The sequence below is a fragment of the Protomyctophum bolini genome, assembly GCF_963924005.1.
Source record: "Protomyctophum bolini genome assembly, chromosome: 4".
NCBI lineage: Eukaryota > Metazoa > Chordata > Actinopteri > Myctophiformes > Myctophidae > Protomyctophum > Protomyctophum bolini.
The window spans coordinates 28550524-28566400 of NC_137865.1; the positions used below are offsets into that span (position 1 = coordinate 28550524).

General features: G+C 40.8%; 1 protein-coding gene across 1 annotated transcript; it reads left to right on the forward strand.

Annotated features, from left to right (window-relative positions):
• The first annotated feature begins 3130 nt into the window (after positions 1-3130).
• rasef2 (RAS and EF-hand domain containing 2) lies at positions 3131-15271 on the forward strand. Its single transcript, XM_080761430.1, has 17 exons — positions 3131-3615; positions 4952-5104; positions 6305-6395; positions 7531-7626; positions 8861-8938; positions 9046-9161; positions 9656-9724; positions 10032-10113; positions 11459-11529; positions 11619-11787; positions 11869-11973; positions 12273-12426; positions 13089-13170; positions 13260-13374; positions 14260-14373; positions 14487-14563; positions 14870-15271. Exons 1-17 carry the CDS (start codon positions 3299-3301, stop codon positions 14967-14969), a joined length of 1989 nt encoding a protein of 662 aa, XP_080617556.1. The 5' UTR covers positions 3131-3298; the 3' UTR covers positions 14970-15271.
• The last annotated feature ends 606 nt before the right edge of the window (positions 15272-15877 follow it).

The following is a 15877-nucleotide window of genomic DNA, read 5'->3' on the forward strand; positions in this document are numbered from 1 at the left end:
GAGTAGCTCTTTGCCTGCCTGCCTGCCTGCCTGCCTGTCTGTCTGTCTGTCCATGAGTAGTTATTTGTCTGTCTGTCAATGAGTAGCTGTCTTACTGTCTGCCTGTCTATGAGTAGCTGTCTGCCTGCCTGTCTATGAGTAGCTGTCTGTCTGCCTGCCTGCCTGTCCAATTGTCCATGAGTAGCTGTCTGTCTGCCTGTCTGAGTAGCTGTCTGCCTGCCTGCCTAATTGTCCATGAGTAGCTGTCTGTCTGCCTGTCTATGAGTAGCTGTCTGCCTGCCTGCCTAATTGTCCATGAGTAGCTGTCTGTCTGCCTGTCTATGAGTATAGCTGTCTGCCTTCCTGCCTGTCCAATTGTCCATGAGTAGCTGTCTGTCTGTCTATGAGTAGCTGTCTGCCTGCCTGCCCAATTGTCTATGAGTAGCTGTCTGTCTGTCTATGAGTAGCTGTCTGCCTTCCTGCCTGCCCAATTGTCAATGAGTAGCTGTCTGTCTGTCTATGAGTAGCTGTCTGCCTTCCTGCCTGTCCAATTGTCCATGAGTAGCTGTCTGCCTGCCTGTCCAATTCTCCATGAGTAGCTGTCTGTCTGCCTGTCTATGAGTAGCTGTCTGACTGCCTGCCTGTCCAATTCTCCATGAGTAGCTGTCTGTCTGTCTGCCTGTATATGAGTAGCTGTCTGCCTGCCTGCCAGCCAGCAAGTTGGTTAACAGAAAATAAATTGTTATGGCTGAGTAAAATAAAATACAATAAACACAATTTGCCTGAAAATAGATTACCCAGCTATGATTGCATGATATGCAATTTCCGCAATTTCCATTTCCGCAATTTCCTCAATTTCCATTTCTGCAATTTCCGCAATTTCCGCAATTTCCATTTCCACCATTTCCGCAATTACCATTTCCGCAATTTCCGCAATTACCATTTTCGCATTTCCGCAATTTCCGCAATTTCCATTTCCACCATTTCCGCAATTTCCGCAATTACAATTTCCGCAATTTCCATTTCCGCAATTTCCGCAATTTCCATTTCCATTTCCAACTATTAATGGCAGCTGGGTTTCATCATTCAAATAAAATAGAATTCTGTCCGTTTAGCTATAAAATGATGTCAGGGAATAGGGATACACAGTATATGTCTTTCATTTGCATTGCATCTCCCCCCCCCCCCAAGCTTTTATTTTCGTTCGAGTAATAGTACAACTCTAATAGTATTACTTATAATAATGTAATTAAAGATAACTTCATTCAGATTTATTTATTTTTATTTCATTTTCCAGATTTTTTTTTCTTCTTTTTTTTAGATTTTCATTGGTGGGCCAGTCATAATGGTCCCGCGGGCCTGATGTGGCCCGCGGGCCTGAGGTTGAGTATCACTGGGCTATAGCCTGGGTGGAGTTGGTAGCAGTGATAAGCACTGCAGTTTAACATTGTCATGAAGATCTCACATGCACACACCTTAAAGGTAAATAAACTAACAGAGCACTTTATATGCATAGAAATAATGTATTGTGGAAGTGCCGGCTTACAACATGAGTGTATACTTCTGTAGGCTAAAACAACGGTAAAAGACAGATATATAATCAACCTAAAATGGAAGAGAGATATTGATTTAAGTATTTATTATGTATGCAGTATGCAAAATAGGTACATTTCAAGGCAAGCACAACTCAATAAATCACCATAAATCATATACACTTCTTTACAATAGGGTCCAGTACTAGTCTATAAGGTATAGATATATCACAGAAATAATGAAGAAAAAACAGCATGGCGTGACTATCACAAGTAAGCCATGATAAGTAGACCTTATTAGTCAGATGGTAGGGCCAGGGCCTACACACCTATAGGTCACGCCCTCGGTAAACTATACGACCAAGTGAGTCAAGAATTCATGCTAGCCAGTTGGGAATTTCTTTGTTGCGTGTCTGTTGGCGTACTTACGGCAAGACCCGAAATGTAATTTATAATTGCCCATTATAACTCAGTGTCAGTAGGTATACAGGATGATCATGTCATATGTCACATGAATTTGAAATTATTTATGAAACGTTTATAGCCTACATAAGGTGTTGTTTGTTTAGTTATTATTGCAAAATGTCGGTGGCAAAACATTTAATTAAACCAATATGCCTACTAGTTCAGTGCTTGGTTTGGGGTTGAGAATGTATTTATTGTCTCCATAGTTTCCTATATGGAATTGTTTGAAAGGGCAATTGATTTTATTCATTATATAAAAACACAGTGGCACAGAAGAGGCCATTTGAATAATGTTTACGGTACGTTTGTGTAATCTTTCATATTATGGTAGTAGGGCGTAGGCCTATTGGCATCTGATGTTTTTAAAGTTCCTCCATACATACATGAGGATATTGGGCACAGACCGAAGAAGGGGGAATACATATTGAATTACCGTATTCAAGAAATGTATTTTGTTTGTATTTGTAAATTTGTATTTTGTTAACATATGGAATGTCAGAAGAGGTCAATGGAGATCTAAGGGTGGCAGCGGGGGCATTGTCTTGAGTGTACAGGGTTTGATGAGGTCTGGCCATATATGGAGCGTGTCTTGAGTGTACACTGTACAGGGTTTGATGAGGTCAGATCAACATATGGAATGTAAGAACAGGTCCGCTCCATATGGAGATCTAAGGGTGGCAGCGGGGGCAGTGTCTTGAGTGTACAGTTTGATGAGGGCCCAGGTAGGGCCGGGCCTTAATTTTCGGGCAAGTTGAGAACTCTAGTTTTCGCCGTCTGCCAGGCATGGCTGCACTAATAACTTCGGGGCAGGCCCGTCTAGAGTGTGAATGAACAGGTATCAGTCAAATTGAGATTGAGATAGAAAATGGAAATGGTTCTGCATGGCCCTGTAGGCTATTATTATTTTGTTCCCCCTATATAGGCCTACCTATCAGTATCACAGATACTCCTGCTCCCACAGCTATACGTGTCTAACATAGGCCCCTATTTACACCAATAGATGCGCAACTTAAAATACAAACGACAGGTGTCCACTACAGTTTCAGACTGCGACGCTGGCCAATCAGTGTCTTGTGTTTCCTGTGCGTGTTTAATTGAGGCTTTGATATAGGGCTTTCTTTGACTGTGTTCCAGGCATAGAGTTCCAGGGCAGAGGCAGGCTATACCACTTGATGCACCCGTTTTGTACAAGGATTCTGCTGGGTGTTACACGAATGAGGCGATCGATAGACCTGCCGGGTCACCTGCTAATGAAATCTATGCACAAGAAAGTCTTGCTTGTTTCCTTATCCGCCTATTTTATTATTATTTGTTTTTTATAGATGAAAATGGAGAGACCCAGCCTCCGAAGACTATTTTCAGCGTGCGATGTGAATAAGTCTGGAATGATCGAATACGAGGACTTCACAGTTGTTTGCCGAGAGCTCAATGTCTCCGAGAGTGAGACGAAAACTTTGTTCAACAAGTTCGACGCGGATCAAAATGGATATATCAATTACAACAACTTTTCGTCGAGGTTCCAAGAGGTTTCCGAGACCATGGATTTGTCATCCTTCGGTGCTTCTCAGATTCAAGGCTCCCCTTCCCCGTGGGACGAGTTTTTGAGCAAAATCGATGGTGCAGTTCTTCTCCCCGAAAGGCAAGTCACCGTCGATAAATGCCTATGCGAAAAATAAAACTTCTGGGAACTCAGATTAATGCACTACAGTCTTAAATATAATTATGCAGAGCCCTGAATGGCTGTGATATGTCATAATGTGCCTCATTACGTCATATTATCTCTTTATTGTTGATGGCATTTAATGTTTGTGTTGGCACTGTTTGTTTTACATCACCATTACGTAACCTAATCAATGATTTAGACTTTAATATATTAGCGCCCCTCACTTCACACAGGTGTGATTTTTATATATGATATGTCTTTAAACCCCCCACAACACACAAGGTCAAACAGTTCTTTTTGAGGGGCGCTCCTATGTCCAGCTTTTAGTGTGTGAAAACACAAACTTGGTCCTACACAAACATTACTTGCCATTCACAATGAATAATTTTGAGTGTTCGTGTAAACACAAACATTGCGTAACACAAACATTGACAAAAGTGAGGACGCAACTTGTGATTGGCCGGTATGAGGTGTTGTATGATGATGTAGGCTACTGTATGTATGTATGATCACTTCACACAGGTGTGATTTCCCCCCCTTCTAATTTCTAGCCCCCCAATGTCTGGCTTTCAGACATAATGTCATGTGGAAGCCACAGCCAAGTCTATGGACTTTTTCTGTTTGTTTTATTCATGCCCCCCCAAAAATCAGTATGCCCCCTGTGACATCATGTGGCACTGGCAGCCTCACTGGAGCCCCTCACTTCACACGCCCCTCACTTCACACGCCTCTCACTTCCCTCATGTGTGATTTTTGAGTGCCCAGCTTTGTGTGTGTACCACAGAAATAATTTGATTAGCTTAGCACGGAATGTGATTTTTGCAAAACATTTTTAAAAAGTTTTTTTCACTTTGTATTGGTGCCCACATTTACCTAGTGCCCAGTTTTACCAAAGAATGGTGCCCAGATTGACCTAGTGCGTGCCCACCCTTCCTGTATTATAATGGAATTAGACCTGTGCCTGTCGGGCATCAGCCTACTTGGGAAAGAAGCTAGTTGGGGCCGGGGGGTAATGGAAGCCAAGGCTTGTCCCTTTTATGTTCATAATGGAGATCCCTGATGTTTAGTATATGGGCAATTGGGCATATATGAGCAGAGCATGGAAATTGGTTAGGTTAGGCTCATTAGGTCAACTGGCAGGGCCTGACCAGAGCCTTTTCTAGCGGTTCTGGAGAACCGTGTATCCGACCAACGATTCTAGGGTTAATGTGAACATAGGTTCCCAAGCTGAAGCATGTATAAACTTATCTTTTTCTGTACTTTCTGTACTTCAACTATCAATTCTCTGTACTATTCTGCTCCTAATTTATAGTCTTAAGGATCAGTTGGCTGATATGTATCAGACCCTCCAGTGCTCTGGAAATATCAATATGCTCCAGCAGTATGAGGCAGTTGTCCACGCCCTCATAGGAGAAAGCATTGATCACAACTTGGAGAGAGAACAGCTGGAAAACAGCTTGAAGAGGTAAGAACATTATCTGCATTCTTGAATCGCTGTTTGATAAGCGGGTCAGGTTTACGTTATTGAAGTACAGTTCCTTTATTTTTGATTAATACAAGAAAATGGCTTCTATTTCAGCACACTAACTTTCAAGGAAGAGCAAGCTTTCGTTTAGCTTGTTATGTCATTGGTAGGCAGTTTTCTGAACTGTCTAATAGCCCACCGATGACATATCGAGTTAGTAGGCAGAAATTGCACCATCTTATAATTAATATTGGCAAGATAAGGTTGAAAATGTGTGAGGTGATCCTTTAACCAAAGTGCTTTAATGAATTGGGTGGTAGATAAATTGATACAAGCCGATAATGGATCAGGATGACTGAATGACAGATGACTTTTCAGAGGCAGATGCATCTTAAACTGTCACCTGAGAAATTATATGAAATGTATGACACAAGTGATCTTGAATAGGCTTCAGATATACTCGTGTGTGTGTGTGTGTGTGTGTGTGTGTGTATATATATATATATATATATATATATATATATAGTATGTCATTGTCTATTCACAGTTTAAGCACATAACATGGGCTAATTTGCATTTCTTGACATTTTCTCCAAAATCATTCAATCAAACCGAACTTACCTGAATAACTGAGTCAGTGTTGATAAGTCATGGGAGGGGTTTGTGTATGGGATATTGTTTGCTTCACTAAAGCACAAGGGACAAGTGACATTCCATACTCAAGGAAGTAATTATGAATACTTGTTGCACTGCCTGTTCCTTATTTTACATAAAACACCTGAAAGTATTCCCACGCTTTTATTGCCACTGCACGCACACACACACACACACACACACACACACACACACATACATACATACATACATACATACATACATACATAACTGATACTGTGTATATGAGGACAAAGAGTGTCCGCCTGTGGAATCAGTTTTATAAAGACACTCCCTCCTTTGCTGTCATCTGACGAGAGTGGGGAGGGCGTGAGCTACTGCTCATCTCAGTAGTGCAATTCATGTCTTAACAGTAGTTGTTTTTGTATTGTATCGTAGTTCACCTATGATGTATTGACTAATTTAAACCTCCTGAAGTCGTTTTGGGGGGGTAGATTCATCCTCGTCTCTCAAACGTTTGTTGTTGGACTTAGTGTGCTTTAGGTTGAAGGTACAAATTAAATCACAGCTCTGTGACCCTAACAGAACAGAGGACATGAACAGTAGCCAGCTGGCTGAAATGGAAGATGACATACAACAGCAACTTTCCACACTAGAAGAAAGGGTGAGAGAAGAGGTGAGTTGAATATAGTGACATGACATGCCAAGTTGTTAAAACAGAGCAAAACTAGAAAAGGTGCCCCTTGGGGCACAGGTCTCCACCAGGCCAGGTCAGGTTGTGGCCTCCTGGTGGCGCTATAATAGGCCAATGTGAAAAGGGTGCCATTTCTTCTTAAAGGGACACTTCACCCTTTTTGCAAAAAAATATATGTTAATGACGTTTAGGAGCTTTAGAACACTTTCCTGGGGGTCTTTATGTGTGTAATATGTGGTTTTAGATATTTTAGATTGTAGCAGTGAGCCTGTTGTCTCTGATGTCATGGACACTGGGCTCACTTCCTTCCTGGACTACATGTTGTCTCAGTAAGACAGCTCTCCCCCCTATCCACAAGGAGGAGCAGTGCACCAAAGAATTATGCGAATTGTAGTCCAGGAAGGTAGTGAGACCAGTGTCCATGACATCAGAGACACTGTGCTCACTGCTACAATCTAAAATATCTAAAACCACATATTACACACATAAAGACCCCCAGGAAAGTGATCTAAAGCTTCTAAACGTCATTAACATATATTTGTTTGCATAAAGGGTGAAGTGTCCCTTTAAGCCTTTGATGGCAATTGGATGATTCAAAGTGTCTATGATGTCATGGACACTGGGCTCACTTCCTTCCTGGACTACAATTCCCATAATGCTTTGGTGCACTGTTCCTCCTTGTGGATAGGGGGAGGGCTGTCTTATTGAGACAACATATGTAATCCAGGAAGTAAGTGAGCCCAGTGTCCATGACATCATGAAGCTCTATCAGTCTCTATCAGATCAGTCTCTATCCTTTTAATACTCTATGCATCATGGACACTTTGAAATACTAAAATATCTAAAAACACATATTACCCACATAAAACCCCCAGGAAAGAGTGTATTGTCTCCCAAACATCATTAAAATAAGATCTGGTTGCAAAAGGGCCCTTTAATAACCCTGCAGCATTCTTTCCTGCTTCTTTACCTAGTTACCTACATTTGTGGTGCAGGACACAGCAGCTGGTTCCATTTCTCACAAAGGGCCTCTCTGTAAAGTTAGATGAAAGCCCCTGTTCTATAAGCTTGTGTCAGCTAGTGGGCAATTCTATCTCCTTTGGTTTCATGTTTGTAGGAGCGTAAGAGAATGGAGGGAATCATGGCCACCATGCAGAGGAAACATGGAAATGAGGTTTTGGACTTAAATACTGCTTTAGACAGGGTGTTAAAGGTAAGTGTTCATTTTGTTCTTTTCCAGACAAAACAAACTTTTCTTTACCCTGTTTTAAGTTCAAAGAAATAATTTGAGACAAAATAAAGATTCAGAAAAGATGCTATGTTGTCTTCCAGCATTTAGCAACACAGGCTTATCCACAGTACCCAGTGCTTAATTTCTAAATTCTTAGGTGCTGGAGCTAGGGTGCGTGCACATGCACGCAGGCATTTTTTTTGCCTTTTTTTTAGCACAACCAACGGCCAGCCCACCCATCAGAACACAATAGAGTAGGCTACTCTAGTAGCCTACTACTAGTAGCCTACTACTCTAGTAGCCTACTAGGCTAGTAGAAATGTTCTGATGAAGTGAAAATGGAGGACCCTGTTAAGCTTTTTCTGGTTTTATACTCGTAGCAGTCAGATTTTGTATTGACCTGTGTAGGCTACTTTCGTTTGAACTGTACCCACTCTACAAACTGAATAAAATTTCCAATCGGTCAATCAATAACATTTGCAGCAGCAGTTTACACAGGGGCCTGCCGGCTCGCAACACACAACTACAGTAGGCATTTGCAGTTCAGTTGGCACAGCGGGTCATCGTTATATTAGATACTGTATAAAATACAGTATTAAGTTAGGGTGGCCCATCATCGGAACAGTACGCAATGCTAAATACCTGCATGCACGTTGTTGTTGTCCTTATCCAAGTTCCTCCTCCATCATACCAAAGCAAGCGTTGATATTCGATTCTGATCGAGCCATGTTGTAAAGCCGGGTGTCTTTGCGAGATTTGACCAATGCAGTCCGTTCTGCTCATAAGAAATCACCATTTTGTATTGAAAACAAAACGCATGCTGTCCCCAAGGCTAAACTCCAAGTAGCAGTTAATCTATTGCTCCATAAAAGTATGAAAGTTCCATATGCAACGAACGACAACAGATGCAAATTGCAAAAGTAGAGACGAGAGTTGTTTTTATTTACGCACCGTCAACAGTGAGGCGTCAAGCCTCACGACGCCGGGGTTCCATAGCCACCTATTTCCTCTCAAAACGGGCACGCATTTCAAAATAAGTGTTTTTTTGTTTGCACTTGCAATGCGATATTGTAATGTGCATTTGAGGTGGCGGAGCGCCCTCTACAGCTACCGGTGCTGCCTCTACAGCCAAGATCCGGCTGAAATTAAGCACTGACAGGAACCTAAACCATAATGCTGATTTAATAATGTGGTCATTGAAATGTTTATACTCAAGAACCAAGAGGAATCTGAACTCAACCGCTCAAGAGAGGATGTTGACGGCTTGAACAAATGTATCACTAAGCTTACACTGGTAGGTAATCACTTTAGACTATGAAATTCTACTGAATGAATAATGCATATACAGTACTTTAGTGTAGAGAGCAACGTTCTAGTTATTTCTGCTGTCTGTCTCCTCAGGAAAATGAGCGGTTACGGAGCTCTCTGATCAAATCACATACAAACATCTCCATTCTGCATGCAGAGCTGGATAAGCTGAAGAATATGTATGCAGATCAAAAAGTTCAGCATGAAAGGTAAGGTGCCATTTTAAGGCCATACTCATTTCAAGTCTATTCACATAGTAAACTCCATTGCTTTAGGACATTTAATATACAGTAAATACAACTCTGCCTCTAAATGGTCTACCGACACTGCCGGTCTTTGCTCCGTAGTTAGCAGACTTTCCTCCGAGGTGGATAGTCAGGGTACACTGACGCAAGGTTAGAGGGAAATAAAAATATTGCTCAGTGTTGGTATTGCAGCGGGCGGGGGGGTGGGATTTACTATTCTGTCCATATCGGGTTGCAACTCGAACAGGGTTGAGTCGGCTCTAGTGAACTTCGCAACGCTCGACATGGCAACTTGCTTGATGGTGGCTCAAGTTCGGCAGCCCCACCAATGATCTCCATACAGCAGAACACAAACACACATCACATCCATATGGACAGACACATCCTTTCAATCCATAATACAATATAAACAAAAATATAACACAAATACAATCATAGTTGTTGGTTTTATTTTGCAGAGAGAGCGATGACCTGAAGAGGCTGGTGTTGGAATCCCAGTCTCACTCTAGTCAGGTTGAAATGCTACAGTAAGTCTTTGTCTTTAGGAGTACAAATATTTTTCTTCTGTTTCAGTTGATCACTTTCTTACAAATGTAATCATTAGGATCAATACACAGACCTGAGTCAAGGTGCAAATTATTTAATGCAAATGATTGAGAGCATTTGTCTGGCACGTTTACTGTATGTGCTTCAGTGATGCTAAGACAAGTATGTAATCTGACCACAATCTATTATAGACCACACCCTCTGTATGACAGTAAACACGTTTGTACAGTTAAGTACGACAGATCAGCGACATATTATGTTTTTCTATTTCCTGAAACGTCTTGTCAGGGAAATGAACAAAACACTGTATGACAGTAATGACGGGCTGCGTTCTGCCTTAGCCAGTGAAACGATGGCAACCAAAAGGAGGGTAAGTCTTGTTGTTTTCAGGTCATCTATTTAATAATACATGACATGTTGTCTATACAAATCAAATCAAACTTTTTATGAAGCACATTTCAACCACATGGTCAACCAAAGTGCTGTACAAGGTCAGATAAAAACAAAAACAAGCATACAGAGAAAAAATAAAATACCATGGTATAACAACACAACAAAAAACAGCAATTACAGAGAAAATAAATAAATAAATACCATGGTATAACAACACAACAAAAGACAGCAATTACACAATTTTATTTATGCTGCACATAAGCCTAAATGCAATCCAAGATCAGACGGGGAGAAGACATGAGTTTGAAAACCGCTAAGGACCGAGCAGACTTATGCCTCTTTTAGACGGCGACCATCTCCAGATAAAACGTCAAAGTCCAGTTGCGTTCTTTATTGACCCTTTACACAGAACGCACACTTTATGAAAACGCTATAATGTCGCTAGGTGGCACGTTACGTACAAGAAGAAGAGCCAGCTCCCCCTTCACGCAACCCTATCAGGGTTTTGCTTCCAGAACACAACGTGGTTGTGGCCGTCGCTCGCTGCCTGCTTTCTATAACGCATCGAGGTGACAGACAGGCTGACAGACAGCCCAGAGCATGCAGGCAGAGCGCACCATGGGATGGTTATATATTTTATAATACATTAGGCTACATAAACGCTGCTGCCGCCTAACGCAAGGCATTTTTTTTACATCATGGTTTTACATTCACCATCGCTGATGAGCAGCGCTTTGTAGGTGTAAGAGACATATGATGTCTAGTAGTATTGTAGTACTCATTTGATGATGTCACCACAGGGCGTGGGCTAGACCCAGGTTGCTTGGGTATTTAATGGGCCCCAATCAAGCAGCAGGGGTTGCTGATTGGCAGAGGCACAATGTTTTTCAACTGTGTTTCTTTGAGCTGTAGTCATGTATCCCGAACAATTTATTTATGTAAGTATTTATTGTATGCTGAGGTGACAGATCAGCTAATAAATATCATTGTTTGTGAACTCAATGGACAAGTTTGGACTTTCAGTTTATTTCAGCACACGTCTGAACATCCTCCTTGCCGTCAGCCAACCACAGTGTTCAAGCATAGGGCTTGGACCTGTAATTAATTGAGGGTGTAGTCAGGAGCAGCAGGTCAGCTGACCTCAAAGCCCTGGCTGGGGTGTATGGATAAGGACTGATAAATACTGTGGAGCCAGCTCATTTACCCGTAAAATTAGATTTTAAGATTTTCTAACCAGTGGAGTGAGGCGAGGACCGCTAGGTAGCTGCTAGGTAATTGATCATGTTCACTTGAACATGATGACCCGTGTTGTCTACCAACAGTTATCTCCTCAAAATGAAATTCCATCCAGAAGAATGAAGCCCCTTCGAGAAAGTACACTCATTCACAGCAGGTACCATATGTTCCCTTCTGTCTCTTAAATGTGGTTTGATTTTGTGAATCACAAATGCTGTAATTGATGTGTGTTCCCGTGCTATGCAGTTCACAGACCAATGTGGCCAGCTGGGCAGATAGGTATCTAGCGGACAGCGGAGTTAACATACCGATGGACACTGCTGAAAACTCGGGCAGCGATTATGACAGCGATGACAGCAGAGAATCAGTGGAAACTGTTCACCACAGTTATTCATGTGTCCCCTCTGATGTGGAGGTCAGGCCAACCAACAACCATGTTTACTCTTACTCATACGATGCTAGGGTATGGATCTTTTAACCTCACTGTCTCTGATAGATATCCGATGTGAAATCAGAGGCTACCGTGTCAGTGGCTCCAAGCAAAACAAGCTCTTTTGCATCATCAATAAGACGACGTTTGTCTGCTTTCTCTTCCATGAAGGTAGCAGCGGTCACTGGCCGTGACATTTTTAATGTCTTATAATACATACATACAATACATCTATTGTATGGATTTTGATGTTCTTTTCTTTGATAACAGACTTTTATGTTAGGACAAACCTACTGTAACAGTTTATTGCATAATGCTGCTGCTGCTATACTTGTATTTGTATGATACTGCTATTTGAAGTGGATTCATTGGATTCTGAATACAATGACAATTAACATCTAATATTGTCTTAATGTAAGATAACTTAATTCTGAATGCAATTTTTTTTTAATTGTATCCTTGCTACAAAGACAAGTGAAGCAGACCTTGAAGAGAACGAGGGAGTCGAGGAACCCACTCCAATGTACCGCCTGGTTTTAGCTGGAGATGCAGGGGCTGGCAAGTCCAGCTTCCTGCTGAGGCTGACCCTTAATGAGTTCAGAGGAGATATGCAGACAACACTGGGTGAGATAACCGATACCCGAAAAAATCCAATGACGAGCTTATTGAGTACCCAGTATCAATACGCTTTGGGCTTATCAAGCCTATTATCGAGCATAGTATGGCTCATGATGACGTCATGTTTAAATCATCCATGCTGGCACAAACATGTCTGTGTAAAAGTGTATTAATACCTGCCAACCATGCATCGCTGCTCTGGTAAACAAAATTATGCTTTAAAAGTCACGGTACACAACTACACATATTAACCAGTTAACAGTTTCTTTAATAACATTTTATTGGTAAAAAGGTCAATTGCCTTCCGTCTGTTAGAAAAGTACTGTATTGGAAGGCCCTAGTAAAAGATACTGGTTCTCTTCAGAATGTATTGTCATCTCCCGTCTTTCAACAAAATAATAGAAAATGCTCGATAGTGGGCTCGATAAGAACCCGGCTCGATAAGCCTGATCGATAAGGTGATCGTTATCAATAAAAATGTACGAGCTACATCCCTACTTATCGGTGTTGCGAGGATGAGGTATTTGGACAAAGTTCTCCCCTCCCAAGGTTACCTGGGCGTTGGCCCAGGTAGCCTAGCGGGAACGCTGTGTGAACAAAACTTATTGATGCAATATTTTCAGGTGCAGAAGTTATTATAATTCTAAAATGTCATAACTGTTTCTCAGGCGTTGATTTCCAAATCAAGAAGATGCTGGTGGATGGAGAAAAAACTAGCCTACAGATATGGGATACAGCCGGACAAGAGAGGTATAACATAAGGTCTTGTTGCTGATCAGTGTTAATTCAAAACCGGTTTCAAATATCTTGGTTGTATTGTTGTTTTCCTGGTACTGTAGGTTCCGCAGCATTGCCCGGTCCTATTTCCGTAAAGCTCATGGTGTCTTACTGCTCTACGATGTTACTTCAGAGAGCAGTTTCCTCAATGTCAGAGCATGGGTGGATCAGATCCAGGTAACTGTGTGGTGACTGTGAACAGCAGTTCACAGTTTATTTTAATTTTTTTATCAGAGTTAAATAACTATATTCCTGTAGCAGCCAACGGCTCTAAGCAGAAAATACATTTTCAGGTCGGGATTTCAGATTTCAGATTTTTATTGAAGGGACAGCCCCTTGAGATGCAGCATCTCATTTTCAAGAGGGACCCATAAAAAACAAAATACAGAAAAGCATACTGTACACAAATACACAAAATATGCAGTACACAGATACAAACAGATAAACAAATACATACATATATACACAAATAGCTTGCTCACTATCTTCCACCTAAATCACCAACCACCACATAATACACAGTGTAGATAAGGTCACAGCGCAAATATTTCAGGGTCATAAAAGGTTACAGTCAGGTTAGAAGCAAAGACAAGTTGAGTCTAGATGTGAATGTTGGGATACCAATTTCATCCAATGAGAACAGACTAGACCTCATCCAGGATACAAGTGAAATAGGAAATGATGAAACGGCTTGTTCTCCTATTGTCTGGCCAACCATGAACACAAGCTGATAAATGATCTGTATGGGGTTCTCCTGATTGGAATACATTTGCAACCCACCTGAAAATGTGACACTTTTATAGATTTTTTTTTAATGTGTTTTTTTTTTTTTTTTTTTTTTAATGTACTTCCTCTCCTCCACATTTTGAGTGCTTCCCAGTCTACATTCCCACTGATCCGAGAAGCAACGTACACCTTTAAGACGTTTGTATCTCCTGTGAGCACATATTTAAGGGCTGGAGAGACATAGAGACCTGTGTTACTGAAAACATTCTGTAACAAAAAAACTTAAGTTTTAAACAAGCATCACCTTTAAGAGTCAACGGCACCTTTGTTTTACAGGACTCAACAGATGAGCAAATCCCAATGTGCATTATTGGGAACAAAGTGGACCTAAGAGAAGAGTTACCAGAGGGAAGCTGTGTTAGCAGTGTGCATGGAGAGAAATTAGCAAAGGTGCATATCTCAGTTGTACTTTTAACAAAAACCTATTCACCGGAATGCCTCGTCTCCCTATTAGTGTCTGAATCATTTGAAGGTAATCATGCATATCCATCCTTTGTTTGCAGGCATATGGGGCTTTGTTCTGTGAGACCAGTGCCAAAGAGGGGACCAATGTAATTGAGGCTGTACTCCACCTAGCTAGGTAAGAGACCAGTGACAAAGCTATCATTAGAGATTATGCTTTTTCTTATTTTCTGTCCTATTTAATTGTTTAATGTTAAAGAGGAGGGGGCTAAAACTGCCTATTTCAGAGTCAGGCTAAAATGAGGTGCTGTTTAAAAGATCAGTATATAAGAAAACGCATTTTATGCCCAAGAAGTCCACAGACGTCCTGGGAAACCGCTATGTGGTGCCCAGGACGTCTGTGGACGTCTTTAAAAAAAAGAAATTCGCATATTAGGCTGCCTTTAAATTCACCATAATGAAACTATTTTCTTTCATACTGCAGAGAAGTGAAGAAAAATGTTAAAGTGAGACGTGAGTCCAACTCGCAGGTCAATTTGAGTCCAAATAATTCAAAGAAGGCTCTGAATGGATGCTGTGGATAGGCATGCATGTCAACAAACGCAACTGTCTGGGATGGAGCGGAAGCGGAACACAGCCTTTTTCTAAATGCATTCCAATGTTAATAGTTCAACCCATTGCTATGGTTGTTTTCTATACATATATTTTTCTAGACTTTTTAAATTTTTCTCTGGGACATTTTAGATTAATTTGTTGAATAATGAAGAGAACAGCCAATGCATTTAACAGATAAAAAATACTTTAATTTCAAATATTTGTATTGTAATTGTAATTGTAATTATTTGTATCCTAATTTTAATTGTAATTATTTTAATAAACCTATTCAAGCTTTGATGCAATTGAGATTCCATCATTCCTTATTTACACCATCAATACTTATTTAATATGACCAAGTAGAAGGTATAACATCTGCAAAACATCTGCAAAGTTTCTACCTTCTAGGTCTTCATCAGGCAAATTTGCCTTGAAACGTTGCGCCATACCCATTTTGGCCTGACGTAGACATTAATAAAATGTCTTCTAAATTTTCCAGTTTTCTGAAAAACCTCATGTTTCTACTGTATGTCAGTGGTGCTCAATATTTCATGTCAAGGACCGCAAAATTATATGTAATCTGAAAATGTGTTGTTCCAGGATCCCCCCAGAAGCAAAGATTTGAGTTAAAAATATATATTCCAAATTTGCACCACATTTTCACTAAATTATAACAATGTTTAAAACACCAAAAGGGGTTCCCGCCTAAAATGGGTTAAATAAAATACATTTTGGGAGCTTTAAACCAGTTTTACCATCTCCTTGATTCTTGTCTTGATAGCCAGCACCTGGCCAGGTCCAAGATGTGCAGGCCACAATCTCCTCTGTGAACTGTGCCTTAGACAAAGTACACACAACTATGTTTTCTTTCTTTTCTTTTTTTTAATTTGATTTTTAT

What these genes read in the sequence shown, in the direction of transcription:
- rasef2 (XM_080761430.1), top strand. Translation starts at nt 3,299, where the DNA reads ATGAAAATGGAGAGACCCAGCCTCCGAAGACTATTTTCAGCGTGCGAT. An exon ending in CAAAAAGTTCAGCATGAAAG is followed by an intron (nt 9,162 to 9,655) that starts GTAAGGTGCCAT and finishes TTTATTTTGCAG; the next exon opens with AGAGAGCGATGACCTGAAGA. An exon ending in CGATGGCAACCAAAAGGAGG is followed by an intron (nt 10,114 to 11,458) that starts GTAAGTCTTGTT and finishes GTCTACCAACAG; the next exon opens with TTATCTCCTCAAAATGAAAT.